Source organism: Cricetulus griseus, chromosome 2 (genome assembly GCF_003668045.3).
Source record: "Cricetulus griseus strain 17A/GY chromosome 2, alternate assembly CriGri-PICRH-1.0, whole genome shotgun sequence".
Classification (NCBI taxonomy): Eukaryota; Metazoa; Chordata; class Mammalia; order Rodentia; family Cricetidae; genus Cricetulus; species Cricetulus griseus.
The window spans coordinates 418,923,081-418,949,366 of record NC_048595.1 but is presented as its reverse complement, the minus strand read 5'-3'; the positions used below and the strand labels follow the sequence as shown (position 1 = coordinate 418,949,366).

Sequence of the window (26,286 nt, the reverse complement as noted above, 5' to 3'; positions counted from 1 at the left end):
GTGGCAGCCATAGCCACACACACACACACACACACACACACACACACACACACACACACACAAAGAATTTTAAACATCTAAAAAAATATCCTATAAAATCACTGGGTTTGAAAGAAAAATAGTATTAAGTAGTTGATTTTGGTTTCTGGCTTTGCCTGTGTTGACCTGATGAATCTTTCTAGGGAGATTTCAGGAGCCTGTGGTCGATGAAGGGGTGAGGTCCAATGAAAGCTCCTTAATTGTATGGCAGTTTGTATTGTTAACGGCATGCTGGAACAGCTACCTAGTGAATAATGTACATGCAACGCAATTTTATACCAGCAAGTTTATTGGTTCCAGGTAGCTGAGTAAGGCACCCAGAGGTTAAATGGTTTGCCGCAGGCCACCCAGTAAGTGTGTGGTTGGACCAGATTTAGAACAGAGTTCTAATTAACTCTTGACTTCCAGCTTTGTGCTAAGGCTCACCACTCTGTACCCACACACTGGAGTTCACTTGTCAGAGGAAGGAGCACTTCATATTTTGACTTGTCTGCATATGTTACTATTATTATTATTATTATTATTATTATTATTATTATTATTAAATTCGAAACCAAATGAGGCAACCTATAAGAGGTATTCAATTATAGACAGTGAAGTACACTCAAAGGCAGTAGAGTACAAGGAAAGATAAAATTCCAAAAAAAAAGGGGGGGCGGGGCTGGAGATGGCTCAGGGGTTAAGAACACTGACTGCTCTTCCAGAGGTCCTGAGTTCAATTCCCAGCAACCACATGGTGGCTCACAATGAGATCTGGTGCCCTCTTCTGGCCTGCAGGCATACATGCAGGCAGAAAATTGTATACATATACATAATAAATAAAATATTTTTTAAAAATTCCCAAAAAAGTAAGTGTAGAAAAAGGGATTCTCCAAAAGATGCTGATCTAGTGATTGAATGGGAGAGTAAAGGTACTTCGGCTGGACATCAGATTCCTCAGAATTTACAATGTGATTTGAGAGACTGGCTGGTCACTGGAGCACAAGTAAGCCAAGGGTGTGGTGAGAGCCTGGAGCTATAGGAAAAGTTCTTTCTAGCTTTGACAGACATAGGGAGGAGTAAAGCGGTGTAGATCTCTCTCTCTCTCTCTCTCTCTCTCTCTCTCTCTCTCTCACGTGCATGTGCCCGCGTGCGCGTGCGCGCGCACACGCGCGCACACACACACACACACACAGAGGCACACATGTACAGTCCCACTGGGTTTGAAATGGTTGGTAAGAAAATGAATACTGGTAATCTTAGGAGATTCATTTACTGATCTATGTGATGATATCTCTTCTATAAAATGGGAATCTTGTATTTTATGTTCACTTGAATGTATTAATTTTTCTTAGTCTCTGGTATACAAGATGAAATTGGAAAAAAATCCCATGTCACACTTGAGAATTATAAAAACTCATTACATAATTCAAGAGACTGAAGCTTAAATTGAGACTCAGAAAGAATGCATTCCAAACCCTGTTTGCAGCTTGAAACACTGGAAACATGGTGTGGCTTTCTAACACAAAAAGAGTCAAGTTCCTAGTCACCACCTCTGTATGAGGGAAGAAGCTGGCCACAGTTCCCATGATCTGCATGTGTCGTTGACATATCTAAAGGGAAGATTTGGGTCTGGGGATGGGGTTCACTTGGTGGAGTGTTTGCCTGGCATGCTTGAATACCCGTGTTTGATCCCCAGCATCACCTACAATCAAGTGTAGTAGGGAACATCTAAAACCCCAGAGCTTGGAAGCTGGAGGCTGGGGAATCAGGAGTCAGTTTTGTAGTGGATTTGAGGTCAGCTTGGTAGATAAATAGATAAGTACAAGTTTGTGTATACTGGTCTAATTTACATATATTAAACAATTCACTTTGGTGCTGTTGGTTTAAATAGACTTGTTTACTGACCTAAGAGCTAAATATTAATTGATTAGTCATAGTTTTTGAAAAAAAAATCATCTCTCCACCATTTCAGCAATGTATAATGGTATGAATTGATAGTTTTACCTATTTTTATAAGCAGTAAAGAGATATTGCCTAATTTTATTTGTTTTTTTACTAAAGATATGTGTGTGTGTGTGTGTGTGTGTGTGTGTGTGTGTGTGTGTGACTCCTGGACACTTGAAATGTAGCCAGTATGACAGAGGAACTTAGATTTACTGAATGCAAATAGCTATATATGCTCTCTGTCTACTGTATTGGATTATACCATAATCAAGGTCTATTCTTCTACCGTGGAGGTCTAGCACTTGCCATGTAGCATTCTTTCTGCTTAGATTGAGCTATGAGGTTTGGAACCTCAGGCCCAGAGAGAAGAGATGATGAACTTTAAAGCCTGCCACTTGGGCCATAATTTCGCCATAGGCTTTTTGCCCCACTTCCAGCTCTGTCATGGGCTCATAAACCCTTGACCTTTATTCTCAGGCTAGATCTGTACTCTGAGGACAGTCTGGAAGCCAGGGAGTTAGGCACTTGAGCCCTTTTTCCAGGAAAACTGGAGAATTCTAAGGGTCAGAGTCACCATTAGACTTTATAACCTTAGGAAGCACAAGCATAGTGATTTTAACATCCAGGGTTAGTAGAAGAACAGCCTTCTTCTCCACTTTTCCTGGCACCTTCTCACCCAACAGACCGTGAGAGATTTTCAGTGTTGTGCAAGCATTCATGCCTTTTAGACCGATTGCAATAGCCCAGCCTCAGAATCCCTCGTGTCTTTTGCTTACTACATTCAGTCAACAGATCAGAGGTTACATTTGCTTTCAAAGGCCTCTCTGTGTGAATAAAAGCGGTTGGCCTTGTTTCCCATTATCAAGGAGTTCCATACTGCTCTGCTAAGTCCTCATACAAAGTAGAGTCATGTGTATTCCTGACAATAAAAAGCTTGTCTGTCGTCATATCCCTGTGTGCGTGGCTGCCATGGAAGAGGTATAAAGATGGGAAAGTGATGGGAACAGACTTGTGTACTACAGAAGTCTGTAGTAAACTGTGTGCCAATGTTATCTTGATTGTTTTCCTCCAGGAAATCAAGGATTGGTGCTGCATCGCTGTCTTCACAGACATCTCTAAGAATCAGCTTATGCATGATTGTGCGTGGCCTTCTCTAGGCAGCCGGATGAAGGTTTCTGCCACTTGTTCCGACAGCTGCATTGCTGAACCACTGAGCTCTGTTGGCTGAATGTTCGTGACACCCTTTCCTAACGCAGTTTACGAGGCTTAGACCTCTTGGACCCTATGTCATGGAAGCTTTGGAAGTAGATGACATCAGCCCTGCCTTAGAGGTGACTGAGGACTTCTTTAGTACTTTTGATAGTAAGCTGGAAAAGGCCGTACAGCAAGCAGAGGTTTATGGAATTCAGGAAGTCCCTGAACTGGTGGGGCATGAGGTATTCAGTAACATAACAGACAACGGTGCTTTGAGAAATGTTGTCTCCCTAGGGAGTAAGGGGAACATGATTTGGGACCACTGTAAGAGCAGGCTACTAGAAACCAAAGCTCAAAATGTCTTCCCTGCCAAAGAACAGCTTATGGTCCAGAGAGGGACAGCCCCAGATAACCTTTCCTGGATGGAGCAGAAGGAAGCATCAACCTTCAACTTTTTCAACATCTGTCAGCGTCGGAGGGACAGACCTCGTTCTGTGAATGATTTATTGGATGAGAGCACGACTTTCAAGCCAGGACATGCTCGGTCAAGGTCTGATGTTACCCATGTAGACTGGCGGCTAGTCCTCGGCACCATGCCTTTGCAGCAGCAGCAGCTGTCTCTTCAAGGCCCTCACTTTGCCAGGCCGTCTTTTCTGTTGCCTTCACCCAGTAAGGTTGAAGATGCTCAAGGAAATACAGGTATGCTTTATATCCAATTTAGTGAACAGCTGTTCATGTCTTCGTTGTCTCCCTTACATCTGCCGACTCTCCAGTTGCCACACCTTAGCCACACCGGTCTTCTTTCTCAGACTTTGTTCTTTGCTATCTTTTTATCTTTGGAAGAGATAGTTAGTGAAATTATGGTTCTGGTTAAGTCTCTTTTTCTAATCTTCTGTGTTAGAATATTGCACCAGATGTAGTACTTTCCTCTGAACAATGTGTGGTACTGTGCATTCATGGCAGATGTTTATTGGGTCACACACTGGACTCTATTAACCTTACTCCCTGGTGGGGTTAAGATGTGTGGAGATCCTGGGCCATAGTGGCGAACGCCTTTAATCCCAATACCCGGGAGGCAGAGGCAGGCAGATCTCTGTGAGTTCAAGACCAGCCTGGTCTACAAAGCTACACAGAGAAACCCTGCTTTGAAAAAACAAAAACACAAAAACAAAACAAAACAAAAAGATGTGTGGAAACACTGTCCATCTGATTTCTCATCCAGCTGAAGGGGTCAGGCATGAGTGACATTTCAGGAAGTTACTCAGAATGAGAGACAGTAGACAGCCAACTGAAGTGATTGTTTTACTCTACTTGCAAGTAAGTGGCAATGACTCTAAGAGGACAGAAGAAGCAGAAAGCACAAAGAGCGGGGCTGCTCCAAAAGAGCTCACAGGGGACACGGAATGGAGGGCACGGGAATTCAGAAACAGTTATGGAAGGTGCTAGTCAGAGTCACAGTGCGGACAAAGTGAGAAAGGGCAGGGTGTAGCTCAATTATAGAATACTTGCTTAACATGAAAAAAGGCCCTGGGTTTGGTACCCAGCCCCATAGGCTTCAGGGGAGGGGTAAGGGAAGGCGATGGGAATGCAGTGGAGGTTTAGCAGATCTTTGTGTGCTGAGGAGGAAGAGCCAGTGACATTTAGAAAGATCACTAGCGTCTCATGGTATAGGGCCTTCCGTTTTCCTCCAGTGTATACACAGTTGTGTGCATATATGTCTATCCGACTATGTGCTCACACACGAACTCTCCTGTGTGGCATAAAAAGCCATCTTTCCATTTACCACAGCATTTTCCTTCATGATTAAAAAAAGAAAAACTTTATGACTACCAATTTTTATTACTGATGATTCTTTATTTACTCTACTCAACTGTTAAATTTAAATGACTTCTCTTCAACTCACTGGTGTGTGTGTGTGTGTGTGAGTGAGTGTGTGAGTGTGTGTGTGAGTGTGTGTGTGAGTGAGTGTGTGTGTGAGTGTGTGTGAGTGTGTGAGTGAGTATGTGTGTGAGTTAGTGTGTGAGTGTGTGTGTGAGTGTGTGTGAGTGTGTGTGTGTGTGAGTGTGTGTGAGTGTGTGTGAGTGTGTGAGTGAGTATGTGTGTGAGTGTGTGTGTGTGAGTGTGTGAGTGTGTGTGAGTGTGTGTGTGTGTGTGTGTGTGTGTGTGTGTGTGTGTGTGTGTGTGTTCGTGCTCTTCAGTACTCTGAACTGAACCTGGGACCTTGAATATTTAGGCAAGTGCTATGCTACTAGCATCCTCCCCACTCCTCCAGCCCCTGGTTGGTTTTCTGTGTTTATGTGCATGTATTTGTATGATTTTTGTTGTTGTTGTTTGTTTGATTTCTTAGAAGTTCCAAGAATTGAATCTTGGCTTACTAGGTAAACATTCTACCACGGAGCTATGTCTCAGCCTTTATTATCTTCTATGCTCCACTGCTAATAAAAAAAAAAAAATAAGTTTTAGCTGGGCGTTGGTGGCGCATGCCTTTAATCCCAGCACTTGGGAGGCAGAGGCAGGCGGACCTCTGTGAGTTCGAGGCCAGCCTGGTCTCCAGAGCGAGTGCCAGGATAGGCTCCAAAGCTAACAGAGAAACCCTGTCTCGAAAAACCAAAAAAAAAAAAAAAAAAAAAAAAAGTTTTATGTGCATGAGTGTTTTGCCTGCATGTATGTATGAGCAATGTGTGAATGCAGTGCCCCCAAAGGTCAGAGAGGGTGGACCCCCTGTGCCTGGAGGACCCCATAGCTTTGTATTTGATCTATTACACTTACATAATAGGTAAACTCTTCAACTAGCAAATAACCTCAGTATATTGTTAGAATTCACATGGAATTTTGTCATTAAGTCACCTTAACCATTTGCAGATCTTCAGCAGGTCCCAGATGAAGAGGTTATCATATTTCCATATTTATTTTTCCAGTTTGTTTTGATTATAAATCCAAGAATTGGGCATCCTTGGTATTTCTAATGCCCTGGTCTTTCCCGTTTAAGTATCTGACAAACCATGATGATTACTCTTTTTGATTTTGCTTATTTTATTTTTTTCAAGGCAGGGTTTCTTCGTGTAACTCTGGCTATCCTGGAACTCTCTCTGTAGACCAGACTAGCTTGAACTTAGAGAGAGCTGCCTAAGTGTTGGGTTTAAAGGTGTGTACCACCATTCCTGGTTGTAATTATTATTCTTTCTTTCTTTCTTTCTTTCTCTTTCTTTCTTGGTTTTTCGAGACAGGGTTTCTCTGTGGCTTTGGAGGCTGACCTGGAACTAGCTCTAGTAGACCAGGGTGGTCTCGAACTCACAGAGATCTGCCTGCTTCTGCCTCCCGAGTGCTGGGATTAAAGGCGTGCACCACCAACGCCCGGCTGTAATTGTTATTCTTTTGTTCTTGAGTTTTAAAATTCTGAATACCAATTTATAATGAAATATAAGTAGTGTTTTTTTTTGTTTGTTTTGTTTTGTTTTTCAAAACAAGATTTCTTTGTGGCTTTGGAGGCTGTCCTGGAGCTAACTCTTGTAGACCAGGCTGGTCTCAAACTCACAGAGATCCTCCTTCCTCTGCCTCCAGAGTGCTGAGATTAAAGGCATGCGACACCAACGCCTGGATTATAAGTAGTAATTTTTGAAAAGGAAATTATAACACATGGACTTTGCAGGTTTGGAATAACACACCTTAGCCAATGCTTGGTCATTGCAATAGGAATAGACAATATTATTTTAAGATGTATTACATTTGTTTATGCTGTGGAACATTTGTTCAATGCTGCAAAGATGTGTTGCATTTTTTTATGTTGCATTTGTTTAACTCTGTGAAGCTGTGTTACTGTGCCTGCCTAAAACACCTCGTGCTCTAATAAAGAGCTAAAGGGGAGATAGCTGGGTAGAGAAAGGATAGGCCGGCCTGGCAAACAGAGAGAATAAATAGAAGAAGAAATTAAAGAGCAAGGAACAAGAAAAGAAGGAGAGAGGATACCAGGGGCCAGCCACAGAGTAAGAGTGAAAATAAGATATTTGGAAGTAAGAAAAGGAAAAAGCTCAGAGGCAAAAGACAGGTGGGTTAATTTAAGAAAAGCTGGCTAGAGATAAGTAATAATAAGTCTCCATGTTATTTATTTGGGAGCTGGGTGGCGGGTCCTCAAAGGAGCCAAAGAGTAAATACAACCAACAACAGGCAGGCTTCTCAACATCTTTTCTTTCTGATAAGCTCTGCAGAACAGGCAACATGTGTCATGTTTTTATTGCCTACCAGGTAAAGAGCAGGGGCCAGCAGGCACCTCCAGTACTTAGGATGGGAGTAGAAGAGCATTCTAGATTTGTGGCTGATCACCCATTCTGAGGAGTACACAGTTCTCATCTAGGTGTATGCAGAGAGCTGATGTGAACTCACCCTGTGGATTAGGAGGCACTGAAATCAGCCAGTCTCCTGGGATCAAGGCTATCCCACAGGGTGAGTTCTCAGTGACAGAGCCACCAAGGCGCAGCAGACACTAGGAAGGCAGTAAGGTATGAGCTGACATTTGGGGCCTTGTCACATTGTTTGAATGTCTTATTTTAGAAGCCTGTGAATGCATTCTGGAGACTGCATTGCTTCAGACATAGGCAGACCAGGCCTGACTCTTTCAAAAGGAATGTTGGCTGAACTAGTAGAGAGAGGATGCTTCAGGAGGTCCAGCCTGGGGTATGGCTTGAATCCAGTCTCATTATTACAGTGTTCATGTGTGAAAATGACTGGCTAATAAATGTCAGGGGGTTAGGCCAAAAAATGATAAAAAGGAACAGAACTAAGGCAAAGTGGCAGCAGTTCTTATAAAGGACTTCAAAGTATGTGGTGGAGCCCAACGCTTCCTTAGGCCCTTAACATTCTAGGCATCTTAACATCCTATTGTCCACTGTACCTGGCAGCTGTGCCACTCCAAGGGCTTTGACTCCACCATAAGAATGTCTGATTTCCAGCCCTAACAGTAACCTTAGTTGTATAAAGACATGCTCTTAAGGAGTATAGATGAGTGTCTGTCCTAATGTTCTTCCACTCTGTGTCACCGTCTTGTTATTCACTGAGGAATAGTACACTCATAGGCATGAAGGAATTCCTCAGAGGATAAAGAAGGTAGAGTCCTGCCATCACAGAATGAAGTTCAAACACACACACACACACACACACACACACACACACACACACCTACCTTAAGGTTAAAAAAAAAAAAAAAAAAAGTCCAGTGAACACGTGGCTGTTAGATCTGTTTTTGTTTTGTTTTGTTGGTTTTGTTTTTTTCAAGACAAGGCTTTTCTGTATAGCCCTGGCTGACCTGGAACTCACTCTGTAGACCAGGATGGCCTCAAACTCAGAGATTCACTTGCCTCTGCCTCCTAAGTACTGAGATTATAGGTGTGGGCCACCACCCAGCTAGATATGTTTTTATATATGAATAATAGATTGTATGCACACACACACACACACACACACACACACACACACACACACTCACACACTCACACACCTATAAGTGAAGACACATGGCAGATGCAGATGAGACTATCTAGAAAGAATATTCAACTAAGGAGTCTTACCTCAACTCTACCCCTGACTCACTATATAGGTTTGAACAAAACCTCTTGGGCTGGAGAGATGGCTCAGTGGTTAAGAGCACCCCCGACTGCTCTTCCAGAGGTCCTGAGTTCAATTCCCAGCAACCACATGGTGGCACACAACCATCCGTTATAAGATCTGGTGCCCTCTTCTGGTGTGCAGATATACATGGAAGCAGAATATTATATACATAATAAAAATAAATAAAATCTTTTTTAAAAAAAAGAAAAAAGAAAAAAACCTCTTACTGTCTCTTTATAAACCTACTGAGAGATTAAATTATCTCCAAAGTCCTTCCCAGCCCTAAAACTGCATCATTCTAGGATGTGTTTGGATGGATTCTGACTCACAGTTACATGGAAACTAATTGCTATATTCAGATCAATAACTAAAGATCATGACTGAAACAAAAATATGGTTAGAATTTTTTAACAAGTGAGAGATTTCTATGTGACTTGCAAGTCTACTGCTGCATGAACTGCAGTGGTAACTTTTTATATGAAAAAAAAAAATTAAAGGAGCCTTTTGTGTTCGCTATAGAGCCCTGAAACTCAACAAACTGCCAGAAGGGAACTCACTTTTCCTCCCTGTGTTCACATTTTCATCTGCTTCGAGAGGGCAGTGGTCAGCTGCGCTTTTGTTTCGGTAGGTGCCGCTCTGGTGACCCGGGCCGCTCCTGGGCTTGTGTTTTCTTGTTCTGAGTACTTGAGGAGAAGGTCTCAAGCAGAGATTTTCTTTATGGCCAGACAGACCACTGCAGTCTAGTCCTTCATCCTGAGCTTCATGCTACCGCTCAGTTCTCTCTTCCCCATCTTTCACTAAAAAAAGAGACAAATTTGGTACTTGTACTAAAACGACTGCTTTTTCAATTATGCTGTTTCTCAAAAGCCCCGGAGCCAGGAGAGATGGAAATATTCATGCAGGCTTAGAATAAGTGAGGTCACCAAGACACAGTCTCTTGCTGAATTTGTGATTCACCCTTCAACAGATTAGTCAGTACAAAGAAGTTGCTAAAATAGGTCACAGGAAGTTGATTGTGTATGGTCATACAGTTTCCACTGGTTAATGATCCAGTTGGCCATCGCAGCCATAGGAGACCCAGTGTGCTTCACTGACAGCCTATGTTCTAATTGCTAACACTGCTGTAAGGGACCCGTGAAAGTGGAGTGTTTGATGGTCTTCGTAGGTGTTCTCTTAATGCATTTTATTTTCTTTTAACTGGAAAAGCTGTGGTTATTAATTGTTCAAACTGCTGGAGTTGTCTTTCTTAAAACACAGATCTTTTGTACTGCTGTGTTCACAGAAATGAAATATACAGAGCTGGAGAGATGGTTCAGAGGTTAAGAGTACTAGCTGCTTTTGCAGAGGAGCCGGGTTTGATTCTCAGCACCCATACAGTGGTTCACAGCTGCCTGTAGCTCCTGTTCACAGAGATCTGATGCCCTCCCTGACCTCCAGGCACACACATGGTGGACAGACATACATGCAGGCAAAAGATTCATACAATAAAAATATAAAATTGGAGAAAAGAAAGAAAGAAACCATGCACGGCTCACCATTACTTGTGAAGTCGTGTGAATTTTATGAAGCATTCCAGTCTTAAGCTGTTCTCTGCTGTGCCTTTTTGCCATTTTTGAATGGACCATGTGCTTTCCGGATCCTGCTTTTGCCCCAGCTGTGTCTTCACAACAGGAGGTTCTCCTTGTCCTTTTTGCTTTCCATAAATCCTCCATTATCTTTCAAGGACTAATTCAAATGCCACATTGTCCCTCAGACCATTCCAGCTTTTTTTCTTCTTCAGCATCCCATTTTTTCTTCAAAGCACATTTTATTCTGTTGTATATTATAGTTAATTGCTTCCTCATCAGTCTCCTACCTTAGCAGCCCTTTAAAGATGTCAACCATATTGTAGAAAACTTTGTACCGGATCAAGTATGAGCATGCGGAAAGTTGAAATCTCTGTGTGTGTGTGTGTGTGTGTGTGTGTGTGTGTGTGTGTGTGTGTGTATGTACGTGTGTGTGCACATCTATGTGCCTGTGTGGAGGCTAGAGAGCTCCATCAAATGTCTGTCTCCATTACTGTCCACCTTACTTTCTGAGGTAGGGTTTCTTACTTAATGTGGCTCTTGCTGATTCTGCTAGGCCGGCTGGCCAGCAAGCTCCAGGAAGCCTTCTGCTGCAGCCTCCCTAAGCTGGGGTAACAGGTACCTGCTGCCACACCTGGCCTTTTGTATTGTTACTGGGGACTGAAGTCAGATCTTTATGCTTCCACGACAAGCACTTTATCAACCGAGATAAAGCAGATAGTGCATTGGTGTGCTCTTCCTTGGGAAAGGCTGTCTCCTGCTCTTAGCATTCCTTATTTGCCTGTAGTTCTTTGTATCGGCTTGGGTTTCCCTGTCCACTTTAGTGTGTCCTTTGTTCTTGTTCAGCTCATGGGTAGGCAGTAATGTTGGCATAGCTTATGGGTGTAGCTTCTGACATTACTATCCCTGAAAGTGTACACACAAGTTTATTAACTATACAGACAGAGTAGGTTGTGTTTGTATATTTAGGAATATATATGTATATACAGATACTTATATGAATGTAACAACAATTAATGAAAAAAAGAGGCCATGAATTTTAAAGAGAGCAAGGAGTGGTACGTGGGAAGGTATGAAAGGAGGAAAGGAAAAGAAGAAATGATATATTATAACCTGAAAACTAAAAGAAATAATTTAAATAAAATCAGGACAGAATAGCTACATTTTCCCACCTAAAATGGAGATGACTCCTGTTCCCCTTTCCTTTTAGCTGTGTCAAGTTGAAGAAAACTTGTAATTAATACTCTTAGTAAGAGCTATCACTTAATGAGTTAATTTTGTATACAGCCCCCTGCTAAGAAGTGTTCATTCATTATCCTAAATATTTACAGTACTTTAATATAATGGGTAATATTGACCTAATTCTCCAAATGGGGAGATGGAGACTTAGACAGATGAACTGACTCACAGCCATGTGGATGAGACTGACCCCTCGAGGACATGTGACTTCTCACTGCCTCCTGACTCTAAGGATGCTTAGGACTTACTTGCTCCACCACAGCTAAAGCAGTTTGATTTAGACTGAAATTCTGGAGATTAGAGCTCTACTCTCAGCTTTCCCACTTTGTAACATAATTCTTACCTGGAACCTCTTTGCAAACTTGAAATCAGAATGTTTTCAAAAGTCAATGAACAGTACCATGTGGCATAGCTTGTAATTGTAAAACCATCAACAATTTTTTTTCCTTTGCCATCAGTTATTGAACACTTGGCAAATGCTAGGCACTTAGCAAAAATTTCAGAGAAGGGTGGTCCTGAGGCTTCTTACCTGTTTGCTTTGTTACCTTCAGTGTGTTAATGATGTCTCTCTTCTCTGCGTATTGGCTCCACATGGCTACAGCAGCCCCAAGGCTCATCTTATATAAGCTCAGAAGGGGGAGACAGAAACTTTTTTGGCTTTCTTTCCTAGAGGCTCCTAATATCACCCCTTTTCAGATTGGGTAGCAAGCCCAATCTCTAGGGAAGGACACTTGTTAACAAATGATTGTTTCTTCAGACCAGGGGAGATGCCATCTCCCCTGAGCATATTGTCACCATATCTGAAGAAAATTTCGGTTCTCTTGGTGAAGCATTTGGCAGGTTTTGCCTTAGCTAGAGTTGAAAGAGTGGAAATTTTAGGATTTCTTCTAACTTAGGCACTTGTGTGAGTCTCTGAGTTATACAAAGATGTGGTGATGGAATACTAGTCTTAAAATCTAAATAGTGGAGATTCTTTTATGTTTCTTTTCTTTAGGTTATAGAGGCAGAACAGGAAGTGCACTGTGGCATGAAATGATACAGAAGTTCATGTTTGAGATTGTTTACTAGGTTAAAAAGTCAGGTTTACATCAGAGAAGAAAAGTTGACCAGGACTGAATTGACTGTGTCTACAATTGCCTACCACACAGAATTAGTATATCTGGCCCATAGAGCCTGTGCAGGTGACCTGCCTTTCTTCTAGGTTTATGAGGGAGAACAAATAAGATATCCTCTCTTTGCCCTTAAGGAAATTTCTCCAGTGTAAAAAGAATATTATTTAGTGCTGGCATAAAATAATCTTTTCTGACAGTATGTTTATTAAGCTGAGTCTGTGGGATAGTGTCTCTGTATTATGCTGGCCAGAAGTGTGCTGGCACCGTGGAGCATACTCAGAATGGTTCCCATAGTATCCTAGCTTCAGAGACCTCATAGGCTTCATGGGCAGTGCCTGATTAATGTGATTTTGTTAGTTTCACTTCTCTCCTGTGCCTGAAATGAGGAGAAACAAAAGCTTAAAATTAGTTCAAAGTGTTTTCCCTAGCTTTTGCCTTGAACATAATTGAAAGCCATAACATGAAGCAAACTAGATAGCTGGCAGCTGTGTTTTATGGGCTAAAACTTGCAAAGAAGAGAGCAATGTTGTGATCTAGGATGCCAGAGAAGTCTTCAGTGAGGAAGGAGTGTTTCAACTGAGAGTGGAGGGCTGTCTGCAAACCCAAGGTGGTAAGACCACCCCACATAGAGTGTGGTGGCTGGGAACTGACCTGAAGTGGGAGAGTAGGGGGCTCAGGTTATGGAGGGTATTCAGACCAGACACATTGACTTAATGTGGAACATTTCAAATGTCTTTCAGAGCACTAGAAAATATCCTGAGAGTCAAGATTAAGATGCTTTACAGGGAAGCTGGCAGAGATGAAGGGTGGGGGCAGGATAGCCACCTTTCTAGTAACCATTTGTGCCCATGTAAGAGCCACCGATTAGAATAGCCATTGGCTTTCATTTGCCTGTTCCACCCTGGGAAGGAGGGGTGGCCTCTTGGTAAGTGTAAGAGAGAAACTAGGTGACAGCCTCTCTCACAAGAAGCACAGTTCTGCTTCTGATCTGTTCCTGCATGCCACCTGTCTTCCATGTGTGTACCTCAGAAGGGGAGGGCTGTGGCTATCGAGGACTTGTGACACAACCCTATAACCCCAGGGTTGTGTTTGCTAACAACAAATGTAAGTTGCATTCTCCAACCAGCTGATCATTTTGTCTGTGTGTGTCTGACGACCTTGTCAGCATCTCAGTTGGTTTAAAGGTTTGGTGAGAAAAAAGGATGCAGTTTCCTAGGTCTCCTCAGGCTTCAGTGGAATGTATAGTGAATTAATTGGTGGTTAAAAATAACTAGACAATCCAATTGTACCCAACATATCAGGAGGCTATGACAGGAAGGAGTGGAGTTTGAGGTTAGCCTGGACTTCATAGCTAGACTCTGGGGAGGGAGAGAAGGGGGAGGGAGAGAGAAAGAGAGAGAGAGAGAGAGAGAGAGAGAGAGAGAGAGAGAGAGAGAGAGAACCAGTTAGGCCGCTCTGCTAGTCTTTATCAAGTGAGGTGATGGGTGATGACTTAAATGAGTGACTGGCAATGAGGATAGATGGAGTATAAGCCAGTAAGGAAAGAAGGGCCCACCATTTGGAATGTCATGCCCTGCCTTCTGTCTTCTCTCAGTAACCAATTCTGTTCTCTTCAGTATCTGTTGCCAACACTACCTCCTCGCCAAGACTTACCAGAACTTCTCAGATGCAGATCTCTTCTGAGGTTCTGACCCCATTAGCTGTACTCATTGAAAAGCTTTCAGTACTTCGGGCTTCATAGTGTGGACACTTTGAGACTCATTTTATTTCCTCTACTGTGGGCTATAAACACAGGAGATTCTAGCCAAGTCACCTGTTGATACATTGTCCAGATATTAGGTGAGACAGCCACCGGTGTACAGGAGAAAGAGATAAAGACTCCTGCCCTTGGAGGAGAGAGCTCTTTGCAGAAAATCCAGCAAAGTGGTGTGGTGGAGGAGGACTGAGAATGTCCCTTGAATTTGCGTGGTAAGGTACAGGTCTCACTGGGGAAGTGAAAATGGGGTAGATAGGTAAGTACATAAAGCATTGGAGCTAGAGGGACAAATTCCAGAAAATATTGCAACTTCAGAGGCCTATAGGCTAGAATGTACACGGCTTATATAAGAGACATAGGGAGGATTGTGGATAGAGTATAGGAAGGGTGAGAGATGTTAAAGACAAGTATCAAAGGCCAGACAGTACCCCACAGAATATGGATTATTAATGTGGGGCTGAAAATAATATAATAAAATTTAAAACTTCTGATTTTTTAGGTTAGAGATACATCCTGAAGCATTTATAGTTGAAATGATATGATACTTATAATTTACTTTCAAACATTCTAGGAAGAAAAAATGAAATAAAAATGAAGAGTTGAAGAGAGGTACAGGTGACAAAACATAGTAGAAACTTGATGGGTGTGTGTGTGTGTGTGTGTGTGTGTGTGTGTGTGTGTGTGTGTAGATCAGAGATGAACAACATCACGTGCTCACAGTTTTGGCTAAATTGGCTAGCAAGTCCTTAGCCCCTAAGTACAGGGGTTACGGATTTGCAGCCCTACCTGGCTGTTTACTTGAGTGCTTGGGATCCAAACTCGGGTCCTCATTTGCACTTTACCTATTGAGCCTTCAACCCATACCAATGGGTTTTGAAACTGAATAGTGGTTATTTCCTCTGTCTTCCAGGGTGTTTGAAATTTTCCAAAATGGGGTATATTGAAGGGCAAGCTTGGGAGCTTGGACTAAGTAAGTATGGTGTTCTAGGATATGTGAAGGGTTTTGGCCTGACAAGTAAGTACTATGGAAAGAGAGACCCAGGAAGATCAGCTTGGGATACTATGGGATAGCCAGGAAGGAGGCAGACTGGATCCTGATGAAGGTGGAGACCATGCGAAAGAAACTTTGGGGAACTGATGAGGAAATAATAACAAAAGAGGAACCCCGGCGGGCAGGGCGAGCAGAAGTGAATCAGGTGCCCTGCTGGGAACATTCTCCCTTCCCCTTTAGTCAGTAGCAATCCTAGGGCTCTGGGGATGACGGGGCAGAGAAAAGGGACCTTCACTCAGAAGGAACGGAAGTGCAGGGTGCTGGGAAGCAGGCAGTGGAGGTGAGATGGCTGGTGGGCTTGCTAGCTTCTTAGTTTCGTTATGAAGAATTTCTGGTGATAGTTTCATTGTAAAAGTTACATGTTATGGTGATTTATTTAGAGCATGTTTCCGCTTTTTTTTTTTTTTCTCTAGAAATGGTGTAAATCTTATTAGTGATCCTGTCTGAATCACTTACAGTCATTAAGATTGAAATTCTCTTGTGAAATTGAGTACTTTAAAATGTATATGTAAACCGGGCGGTGCACACCTTTAATCCCAGCACTCAGGAGACAGACACAGGCAGATCTCTCTGAGTTCGAGGCCAGTCTGGTCTACGGAGTGAGTGCCAGGATAGGCTCCAAAGCTACATGGAGAAACGCATCTTGAAAAACAAAACAAACAAAAAATGTATATGTAAATTAAATGAGTTAAAATAATAAGATCTGGAGGAAACTCCAACTGAGGCTATCTATCTATCTATCTACCTATCTATCTATCTATCTATCTATCTATCTATCTATCTTTGTGTGTGTCTATTTGTCAGTAGTAAAAAAAAAATATTTAAAAACATACTTCAGATCCAATAGAAGATAACAGTTGCCAGAAATTAGAGAGACAAGGTAACTCCCCAGACTCCTATAATTAAAGATGTTAATCCTAGAAGTACAAAATCTAGGAAAGGACTAGGTGCCCCAAGAAGCTTCCTGGCTTCTCTCCTGTCCTCATGGCTTTGTTTGTTTGGAGTAAGGGCTTTTCACTGTAGCCAGGCTGGCCTTACACTCTGGGGCCTTCCCACCCCAGCTGAACCCTGGAGGAGAACAAAGATAGGTCTTATTGGGTGGGAAACAGTGTTGGAGCACATGTTAGCTTTCGTACCCTGGAGATTTCCTCTTGTCCCTTCTACCTAACCTGTTGTCTCCATACCTCATACAGGAGTGAGAGCATGGTTCGGTGTGCTTCTGGGCCGAGCACAGTTATAGTCAAACTGAGAATTCATTCCCAGTAGGTACAGTAAAAAGCTCTCAGGCAAGTAAGGAGAGGAGGTGGCAGTCTCTGTCTAAAAGCAAGAGAGGTGGTTTGTTTTACTCAAGGACTCAGAGCTGCGCTGCCAGGTCACAGGAGGAATAAGAGTGGGTGCATATCCTAAGTCTGATTATGCAGAATGCAGCCTGATGGAGATGAGGAGGGAGAGGTGGCAGCAGTCCTCTGACAGCCCTGCCTCCCTCCTGATTGTCAGGAGAGAGAGATGCCCAGAGAGTAGGCATCCATTATCTCTTTCTACAAAGGGATTAGTGTGGGTTGTGAGAAATTAACGCCTTTTTAGTTACCACAGAAATAGTAATGAATTAACATTAGGGCCAGAGATGTAAAGCAGCTAAAATAGGCCTTTCTCCACCTCCTTTCTCTCCTTTCTTCTGTTGGTTTGCTATTCTAAAAGGAGAGCTAGCTAGCCCGCTGCCCCTCCCTCCCTCCCACCCTCCCTTCCTCCCTCCCTCCCTCCCTCTGTCCTTCCTTCTCTCTGTCCCTCCTTCCCTCCCTTTTCTTGTTTCTTTACCCAAAGCAGAAATTATCCATCCTCTTCAGGGATGTGACTCAGTTTGTGGTGTCTGTAGAATGTATCAGCAGAGAGACTGAGAAACAACTTGGATTTTAAATTTTCTACCAGGTCACTTCTTTGTGACCCTTCCCATGCCTAGATATCCTTTCACGGCAGACCAGGGTCTCTCAGGAGACTAGTCGTGGTAGTCCTTACCTGTTGTAAGCACCCAGGAAGCTGTGGCAGAAGGATCTTGAGTTTGAGGCCAGCCTTGGATACAAAATGAGAGTCTGTCTCAAGAAACAAGTTCTCAGGAGTCTCTCTACTGACAGTCCCTTTTATCCAAGTACTGCATGGCATTAGGTATCAGTTATCATGGATTAAAGATGCTGTGACTAGATCACCATGTGTAAGTAAGAGGAAGGGAGAAAGGACAGGAAAGGAATTATACCTACTGTGTGTTAGATACTGTGCCAGAAGCTTTATTTATAATTTAACAAGTACTTTTATTTTTTTCTTTTTCATTTTTTATTTATTTGAGACAAATACTTGCTTTGTAGTACAGGCTGGTATGGCAGTCAGTGTGTAGCTGACTAGCCTTGGACTCGTGATCCTCTTGTCTTAGTTTTCCAAGTGCTAAGATTCCGAGTATATACCTGTACCCACCTAACAAATATTATACTTACTAAGGACCCACTATTGTATTGATAAGGCATTGTCTTGTGTGCTGTGCTACAGAAAGGAAAAGAGACAGAAAAGGAGGAGAGAGCTTACTCCATTAGTGAAGACAGACATTAAAAAACAAATAAAATATTTGTTTGTTTGGACATTAAATAACTTGTGATAATATAGTCTGATTGTAGCCTGTGGTAGAAGAATAATGTGCTAGGGTATTTGATGCTGACCCAGGGACATGTCTCTGCAGAGGAGATGGGGGAAGGCAAGAGAAGTCAGGAGGAAAGTTAAGTATGTGGTCGCAGGCTGAAGCCATGGGATGCAACCTTGTAAGCCAAGGGCACAGCATAGCACAGTCAGACTCAGAGAAAACTGACACCTGACGTGAGAGACCCAAGGGTTGAGATGACACTGCCTAGAAGGACCAGGTGCTGCATTGAGGACTGGTGGGCTTGCCTGAGAAACAATTTATAAGCTCACAGTTCACATTGTCTCTTTCTGTCTCCTCTTCTGGCTTCACCAGCCTAAGAAAAGACAAGGAATTAACTTGTGTGGCAGGAATGTTCTCTTGTATGTTGGAACTGCAGAATTTACCTAGAAAGGGAAGGGCCTGGCAAATGTGACTAGGTGTACAGGGCATACCTGTTCTGTTGACAGCCTTCCCAGCTTTTCTGGTTTGTACACAGGCTTCTGTGTCACATTGACATTGTATCCGCTGTATGTACTCATGCACACCTTCATCACCTCAGGGTGAGAAATTTGCACAGATGCATCTTGTCACCCTGGAATTTTACTACTTCTGCTTTGTTTTATCGGAATTAGAAAGACGTCAGCCCCCAGTGTGGTTGGTTTCATGTATCTGTCTCCTCATAGTGATTACTCTGGCTTTTCTTCTTTCTAGAACACAAGCAGACATTCCCAAACATACTGAAGAAGGGTTATCTGGAGATCAGGAAGAACCACGACAGTTACTGGCAAAGCTGTTATGCCGAGCTCTCCCCCTACAACTTACACTTCTACAGCCTGGACAGCAGTGGGAATCAAAGCCTGTATGCCACGTACCAGCTTTCACAGTTCCAGAGCATATCTGTTCTAGGCAATCTTGAGGCTAGGATGGTAGACACTGTTCTCTCTGACAATTCTCAGCTGCAGCTAAAGGCAGAGTCCCCATGGGAGGCATTGGACTGGGGGCAGAAGCTCTGGGAGGTTGTACATGCTGCAGCGCCCAATTACATGGGCCGGCCGGATGAGCCAGCAAACTCACCAGGACTTGGTTCACAGAACCACTGTTTACAGAAGAAATCCAGTGGGCTGCTCTCCTCCCCTGTCCTGCATAGCCCCAAGCAGTACCAAAACATCCTCAAATCAGGGACACTGTACAGACTGACCGTCCAAAACAACTGGAAGGCATTTACATTTGTGCTGAGCAAGGCCTATCTTATGGCCTTTCACCCTGGCAAGCTGGATGAAGATCCCCTGTTGAGCTACAATGTGGACGTGTGTCTGGCTGTGCAGATAGACAACCTGGATGGTTGTGACTCTTGCTTTCAAGTCATTTTCCCCCAAGATGTCCTCCGCCTCCGGGCTGAGACCCGACAGAGGGCTCAGGAATGGATGGAGGCTCTGAAGACAGCAGCCAATGCAGCGAGGAGTTCAGAACAAAACCTCCAAGTCACACTGAGGAACAAACCCAAGGATCAAATCGGTGGCCATGAGCTGCGGAAGAACAAACGCCAGTCGGTGACCACCAGCTTCTTGAGCATCCTGACAACTCTGTCTTTGGAGCGAGGACTTACTGCTCAGAGTTTCAAATGTGCAGGTATGGAGTGCATGTCCAGCTTATTCGTGAGCTTCCCCGAACCCTACAGTGGGAATTCATTTAAATCTTCTCCTATGACAGTTACAGATATTTGTTAAAATCATTGTTTATAAAAAGTATCTCTCTTCCAACATGTGTACTTAATTAACATTTGCTGGGTTCTAGGCCAGCTACGACTACAGAATGAAACCCTGTCTAATTTAAAAAGAAAAAAAAAATTCTAAGCAGCCCACAGGAGGCTAAGTTGGGATTGCCATGAGTTGAAAGCTAGTGTGGACTATGTATCAAGTGTCAGGCCTGTCAGAACTACAGTGTTACTGTATGAGACCTTGTCTCAAAAATAGCCCAAACCAAACCAAACCAAACCAAACCAAATCTATCCATTCTAATATTCACTGGATAGCAAACAGAAGCCATGATGTATCTCAGTGAATCCAAATGACTTGGCCAAAGCCTGACCAGACTGGAATTTAGGCTTCCTGAGTTAGCCATCATATCCCATTTCCTCTACCTTCTTGAATAAAGGTCACTGTGATTGTGTAGGTCACAGATTGTTTCATGACAGAATTTAAGTCCTAGTAACTACTGGTACTCCTAAGGCAAGGCAAATGTTCCTACCTGGTGGCTGAGAGTGACCATGACTTTGTCAACTCCTGTTAGTAGAAGCTATAGAAAGTCAGCATTGGAGCCAGGCATTGGTGGTACATGCCTTTAATCCCAGCACTCGGGAGACAGAGGCAGGCAGATCTCTGTGTATTTGAGGACAGTTGGTCTACAGAGCAAGTGCTAGGATAGGCTCCAAAACTACACAGAGAAACACTGTCTCGAACCCCCCCCCCCCAGAAGAAAGAAAGAAAAGAAAGAAAGAAAGAAAGAAAGAAAGAAAGAAAGAAAGAAAGTCAGCATTGAAGACTATGGAGATGGCTGAAAGGGGGGTAAACAGTTATTCAGCAGATGACTTCTGAGGCATGAGGGGAAGCCCTAGTTCCTGTGTGAGGGTGACACAGAGGGGAAGCCCAGTGCTCTATTCTGTCCATCTACTGTAAGCTAAATTAAAATTGCCCCCCTTTCACTAAACTCCCAAATTTGTGATTATAATTTACCACAAAGACAGACTTCATTGAAGCCTGAATGAGAAGTTTTAAAGTCAAGCTTTTTAGACTTAAGTTTGCTGTTTAAAAACAAGAAGCTCACCACCAGCCAAGAGCAGGATTTATATTCTGTTCTTGCTCCTGCATTGAAAAAAGCAAATGGTGGTGGTCGGAATAAAACCCACACTCTAAATTCAGGGTAGTCACAATGGCCACCTTTCTATTGAAAAATAATGGACTTTAAGGAGGGTCTTGATGACTGTGCAGTAGGAACTTGGAGGTGGGGCTTGCAGAAGGAGAAACACTGAGCCAGAAATCCTAGGACAACCCCATGGCAGTGCATACTCCTATTTCCAGCACTTGGAAGGCTGAAGCAGGAGGATTGCCAGTTTGAGGCAAGTCTGGGATATATTGTGAAAACCTGTCTCAGAAAATAAAAACACATTGGGAGAAATGCTGAGCCAGTTCAGAAACCCCAGAAAAGGTAACGTACGTGTGTGTGTGTGTGTGTGTGTGTGTGTGTGTGTGTGTGTGTGTGTGTATGACAGAGCAGACTCTGTGCTGAATCAGCCAGCTACTTTTGGAAGTGGTTTTGAAATAAGACAATAATTTTATTATATGTAGTCTTATTTTTATTTATTTTAGAAATTGTTAGTGTTTCAGGCTCTCATTGGTGCATACAGTATTATATTTCAGAATTCAGGCATACAGCAATACTAATTGCTTACAAGATAAGCATCCTGAACTCTTATTATACTTGTATGACTGTGTGACATTAGATTGCTGGTAGGATCAGAAATCTCTTGTTATTGGAAGATGAGAGAATAGCCCAGTTTTGTTCGCAAGGCTGTCCTCGGAGCATCTGCTTTAAGAACTGTACAGTAAGAGAATGAAGAGGGCTGTCATTTAGTTAGCACTTACCACATTTCTCTAAGTTTGCTTTCTAATGGAGTATGCATTGCCCATGTTTTGCATTGAGGAAAGGGGATATTTGAGAACAAACTCAGTGCCTCTAAAAATTGGAGAATTTAAAAACAGGAAAAGGCAAAGAGAGGAGAAGAGGCAGCAAGAAGGAAGCTAAGTAGAAGACGGAAAGCATTATATAATGGGCAAGAATAGTACTCTCTGGCAGCATCACCCAGTTCCCTGTGATAGAATGCCTCCCTTGGCTGTCTAAATATGGTGCTCGATAGGTTAATCTGGAGGATAGTCATAGTCGAGTTGTGGAGGAGGGAAGCCATGGGATAAAAGTCTAACATCCATTGCTCTGCTCAGCTGGTAGCTCATGCTTCGGTTTGGCACTCCAGTGGGATGCAGGTGCATTTCTAATTTAGGGTGGAGAGAATGCTAATTTACATATGTAATGTATAATGTAGCAAATTCCAAAGTAATATCAATTCTGTTTCATCCCCCCCCCCCCTTTCCATGAGAGAGTATGGTATTCAGCTGCTTCAAGATCCATGTGCTTTGCAGACTTTTTCATTTCCAGTACTAAACAGGGAAGGAAGGTTTCTTGCTTCAGGTTGGAAATTATTCTGTGTGTCCTGTAGGGGGCAGAGTCTCAAAAGAAAAAGAAAAAACAAACTTGATAAACAAACCTGAATTTTTAAAAAATGACTCGGAGGTAGTTTGTTTTATCAAAGATTGTTGTAGCAGATGGACCTTTAAGAATCTGTGCTTCTTACAAGCACTGTTAATTTAAATCACTTGCTCTGCTTTTGTAATTCTGTCATTTCAACAGCCTGAAAAAGCAGGTGCACAGAATATCTGCCTTCCCGACTGTCAATCAGTCCCACACATTGGGCTTTATGTATTTTTTAAGAAGCAAATTCACACAATTTCATGACTTTAGTGTATCTCTTTGACTGCTGAGTTTTTAATGTCTGCTTAGTCCCCCCCCCCTTGTTAAATAGAAGGTTGCACTGAGTAGGCTCTTTATTCTGATGTCATTTGATTACTATTCAGAGGAGCCACAGATGCTGGCATTTACATATATAAAATAAGACAGTTGGCCTTATTTCACTAAATTCTTTGTCTAAGTGAAGAATTCTCTAGATCCCTTAAAAATTTTTAGATTTCCCTATGGAGGAAATGGAACATGACCATCCCAGGATGCCTGAGGTTAAAGTTTTAAAGCTATATTCTGGCCCATGACTGCATATTTCTTGGCTTGTGCTTAGACTTAGGATAGTTACATTTTGTTATGTGTGATGGTTGCATAGCTTCCTCTCCAGTTCTATGCTGCTTAGGAAGCTCTTGCTACAGAAACCTAACCATGTTCATGCCTGTCTCCTGGGGATTCCTGAACTTGCCAGTTCCACTTCCCGGCACCTGAAAACCCATTCCTGTGCTCTTCTGATCATTTAGTGCTTGCCCAGTACTTGGTGTGCCTGGGGTCCGGGTTTCAGAAATGTGGATGCAGGAATCACATTGGTAACTGCCAAATAGCAGCCATGACAAGATCCATAGGTCCTTGGAAGTGGCACCCAGTAGGACTGTATGAAACTGCTGGCCATTCATCATTTCGGGCCTATAAATAAGGCACTCAATAAGGCTGACTGTGACTTCACAGAAAATTTTTGAACAGAGAGAAAGTTCTTGTGCTGGACAAGATGCTGCACAGCTGTTATTTGGGGGTGCTTTAATATGGCCTCTGTGGAAGGCATCTGTAATAGAAAGTGAGGTGTGCTGCTTCTGTGAGATTATGGACTGGAATTCAAAATTGTACTTGGCAATGAGGAATCTGTGATACTAAAATATTAATGCTTAAACGATGATTGTGCCGCTTACTAAAATATTTATGAAATGCATACCTATGAGAGGTTCTAAATTGGGTTATTCATAGCTGCTTTATAAAGTAGACTATGAGACAACATGCCTGTTTTCTTTAGAGATTTGACATGTGCATCTGTTTGTTTGTACTCAGCAGATACACAGTAATTTTCCAGCAGTCAAGAGATCTAGCAATTGAGTACAAGAATTTGAAGAGCTGGGACTTCGGAGGCGTGACAGAGATGCCACGCTCACCTTCAGAAGTGTCCCTTGTGCGACTGTTTTGTAATCTGAGGTGGTTTGGGTGGCCCACTCAGGGCAATGCTCACGATGGCAGCTGAGGTGGGATGTGGGAAGGGAAGGAAGAAGCTTGGGCCTAGGCCGCCACCGCTTTCCCCATGTTGTTTTTATGGTTTTGCTCCCTGGCTGCTGTTTAACCTCTGGGGACTGCTGCTGGTGATTGTGCATCTCTGGCATTAAGAGCTGTTGCTTTCCTTTTTCTTCCTCTCCAGCCCTTGGGAGAGGGGGGGACTCAAGGGGGGGGGGGAGGTTGCTGTGAATTCTTCGGCCATTTAGTGCAAATTCCTGTAATTACCGGCATTGTGTCTCCTCTGAATGGCACATAATACAGCAGAAGCCATTCCTAATTGAGACCTTACAGGAGGTACAAATCCCCTCTTTGTTCAGCCTGACAAATTAGTGCCAGAAAGTGGCAGGGTCCGAGTGGGAATCAAAGGCAAGAAACACAAAGATGGAACTTAAGGCTACAGTAATAACCCTCTCTGTCCTGAAGGGAAAAAAAGTAATGACCAATGAAAAAATGAAGGGTTGTTTTTTGTTGTTGTTGTTGTTGTTATAAATTCCCTTGACGTGACAGCGCCTCGGGGCTGCTCTATTTATTTAGTAAAAGTGATTAAATAGTAATACAACAGGGCAGCCCATTGTTTCCCTGAGCGGCCCCCATCTCACAGACCCCTGTTGCCTTGGCTAATTGATTGACAATGAACCTCTGAAAAAGAAGTTTGTTGTTAGGACCTGGGATGTGGGAGCATCCCTGCACCCTGGTGTGTCTCCGAATGCTGTGTTTCATTTTGTGTGAACCGCCTCACCTTACCCCTTCTCTCTCCCTTGCCTTACTTTTCCGCTCCCCTTTTCTCACTGACACCAAGAAACAGAGAGTGGAGAGCTAGGATTGTAGTGCAGCCTTTGGAGAGATTGATCCTTGGGGTCAGCTCTCCAGCCTTGCTTCGGGGAAGGCAGAAAACAGTAGTCTGAGATGAGGACTGGGAAGAAGAAGGATTGTTTGCACTTTAAGGCAGAAAAAGGTGGTTTTTAATGTGTGGGAATGGCTGTCTGGGACTAGTCTTTAAGATTTTTTTTTTTCCCCCTGAAATTCCTTTTTCAATTCCTTGAAGAAAAAAAAAAAAATCCTCATACCAATAGCATTTACATGTTGGGGGAGGGGGGGAGTTTGGAGCCAGAAGCAACCCCCTCCCCCAGTGGTCCTCAGTTCCTGAGAAACCAGATTTGATTACTTGAGGATCAAATCTGGCTGTTGGTGGTGAAACTCAGTACCTTAAGGATGCTGTAAGCGGTGGGAAGATGACCAAAGGCCTCTGGGCAGATAATTAATAGCCCCTGGTTATATATGCTCAACTAGCTAAGCTGAAGATAAATCCCTAATTTAACTCTGTTACAGCTGCAAAAACAAATCATTTCAAGCCCCCGGGAAAGCAAAATATATTAAACAAACAGTATCGACCTTGCTAATACCACATGGCATTTCATGTGATAAATGAGGGCATATTTCTGGCAAGTGCCTGTTTTATGACATCCTTTAGACATGAAGGATACCTGCACCCTAGCAATACAAGCATCCCTGATAGAAAGTGTAGAGAGGTTAATTATTCATTCGGCAGCTACCAGTTTGGAAGTAAGCAACATTTGTGTGTTGGGCCTCATTAGTTACTTATTGGCCTTGAAGAAAATCCTGCAGTGGCAATTGTTGAGAAAGAGAAATTAAATCTGGCAACTGATTGTGTGTGTGACTCTATTTACATGAAGATCTCTTGCTTCCCAGGTGCCAAGAGGAGCATTGTGTACAAGTGTTAGGGGAGATTGGTTTTTGTCCCTTGTGAAAAATTGGAGGGTAATTTGGTGTATCAAAGTGTCAGGTCTTCTAAGGAAATGAACTTGGAAACCAAAAGAGAGTTTTCCTTTGTGTTTCCAGTTCTTCTTCTTACATACTGCTTCAGGTTTGCCTCCGTCTAGTAGGAATTGTACTAAGGCCAGAAGATTTCTTTGACTAGCGGATAGGCAGGTGGAGAATTAGAGGAAGAAGAAGGAAGTTTTCTGTAGACATGTTTTCAAGGCATAGTAGAATCATCGTGCATAAATAAGAAGCACTTAGGCTGTTGCTGCCTTGCCATTTTGTCCAAGTCATCTTGTCACTGTTTTTGGTTGTGGTTTCTTACTGGAAGGAGAGATCATCAGGGATTTGTGTGTGTGTGTGTGTGTGTGTGTGTGTGTGTGTGTGTGTGTGTGTGTGTGTGTCTTGCCTGAGAGTGTGCACTAAATGGCTAAATTTTACTTCTCTAACCTTGAATATGACCACAAAGGTTGCTGGTAGTAAAAATCATCAAATAATTT

At 42.9% G+C, this 26,286-nt stretch overlaps 1 protein-coding gene across 2 annotated transcripts in view; it reads left to right on the top strand.

Annotated features, from left to right (window-relative positions):
* The window catches only part of Plekhm3 (pleckstrin homology domain containing M3), a 160,643-nt gene that overhangs the window by 16,853 nt on the left and 117,504 nt on the right, over window positions 1-26,286 (top strand). For both annotated transcript variants that reach the window (XR_003481508.2, XM_027397104.2), the window contains exons 2-3: window positions 3,038-3,858; window positions 18,857-19,774. Coding sequence is in view for 1 of the 2 variants with exons in the window: in XM_027397104.2 (XP_027252905.1) it covers window positions 3,255-3,858; window positions 18,857-19,774 (1,522 nt within the window). In the remaining variant the exon portion in view is untranslated. The remainder of the gene's footprint in view (window positions 1-3,037; window positions 3,859-18,856; window positions 19,775-26,286) is intronic.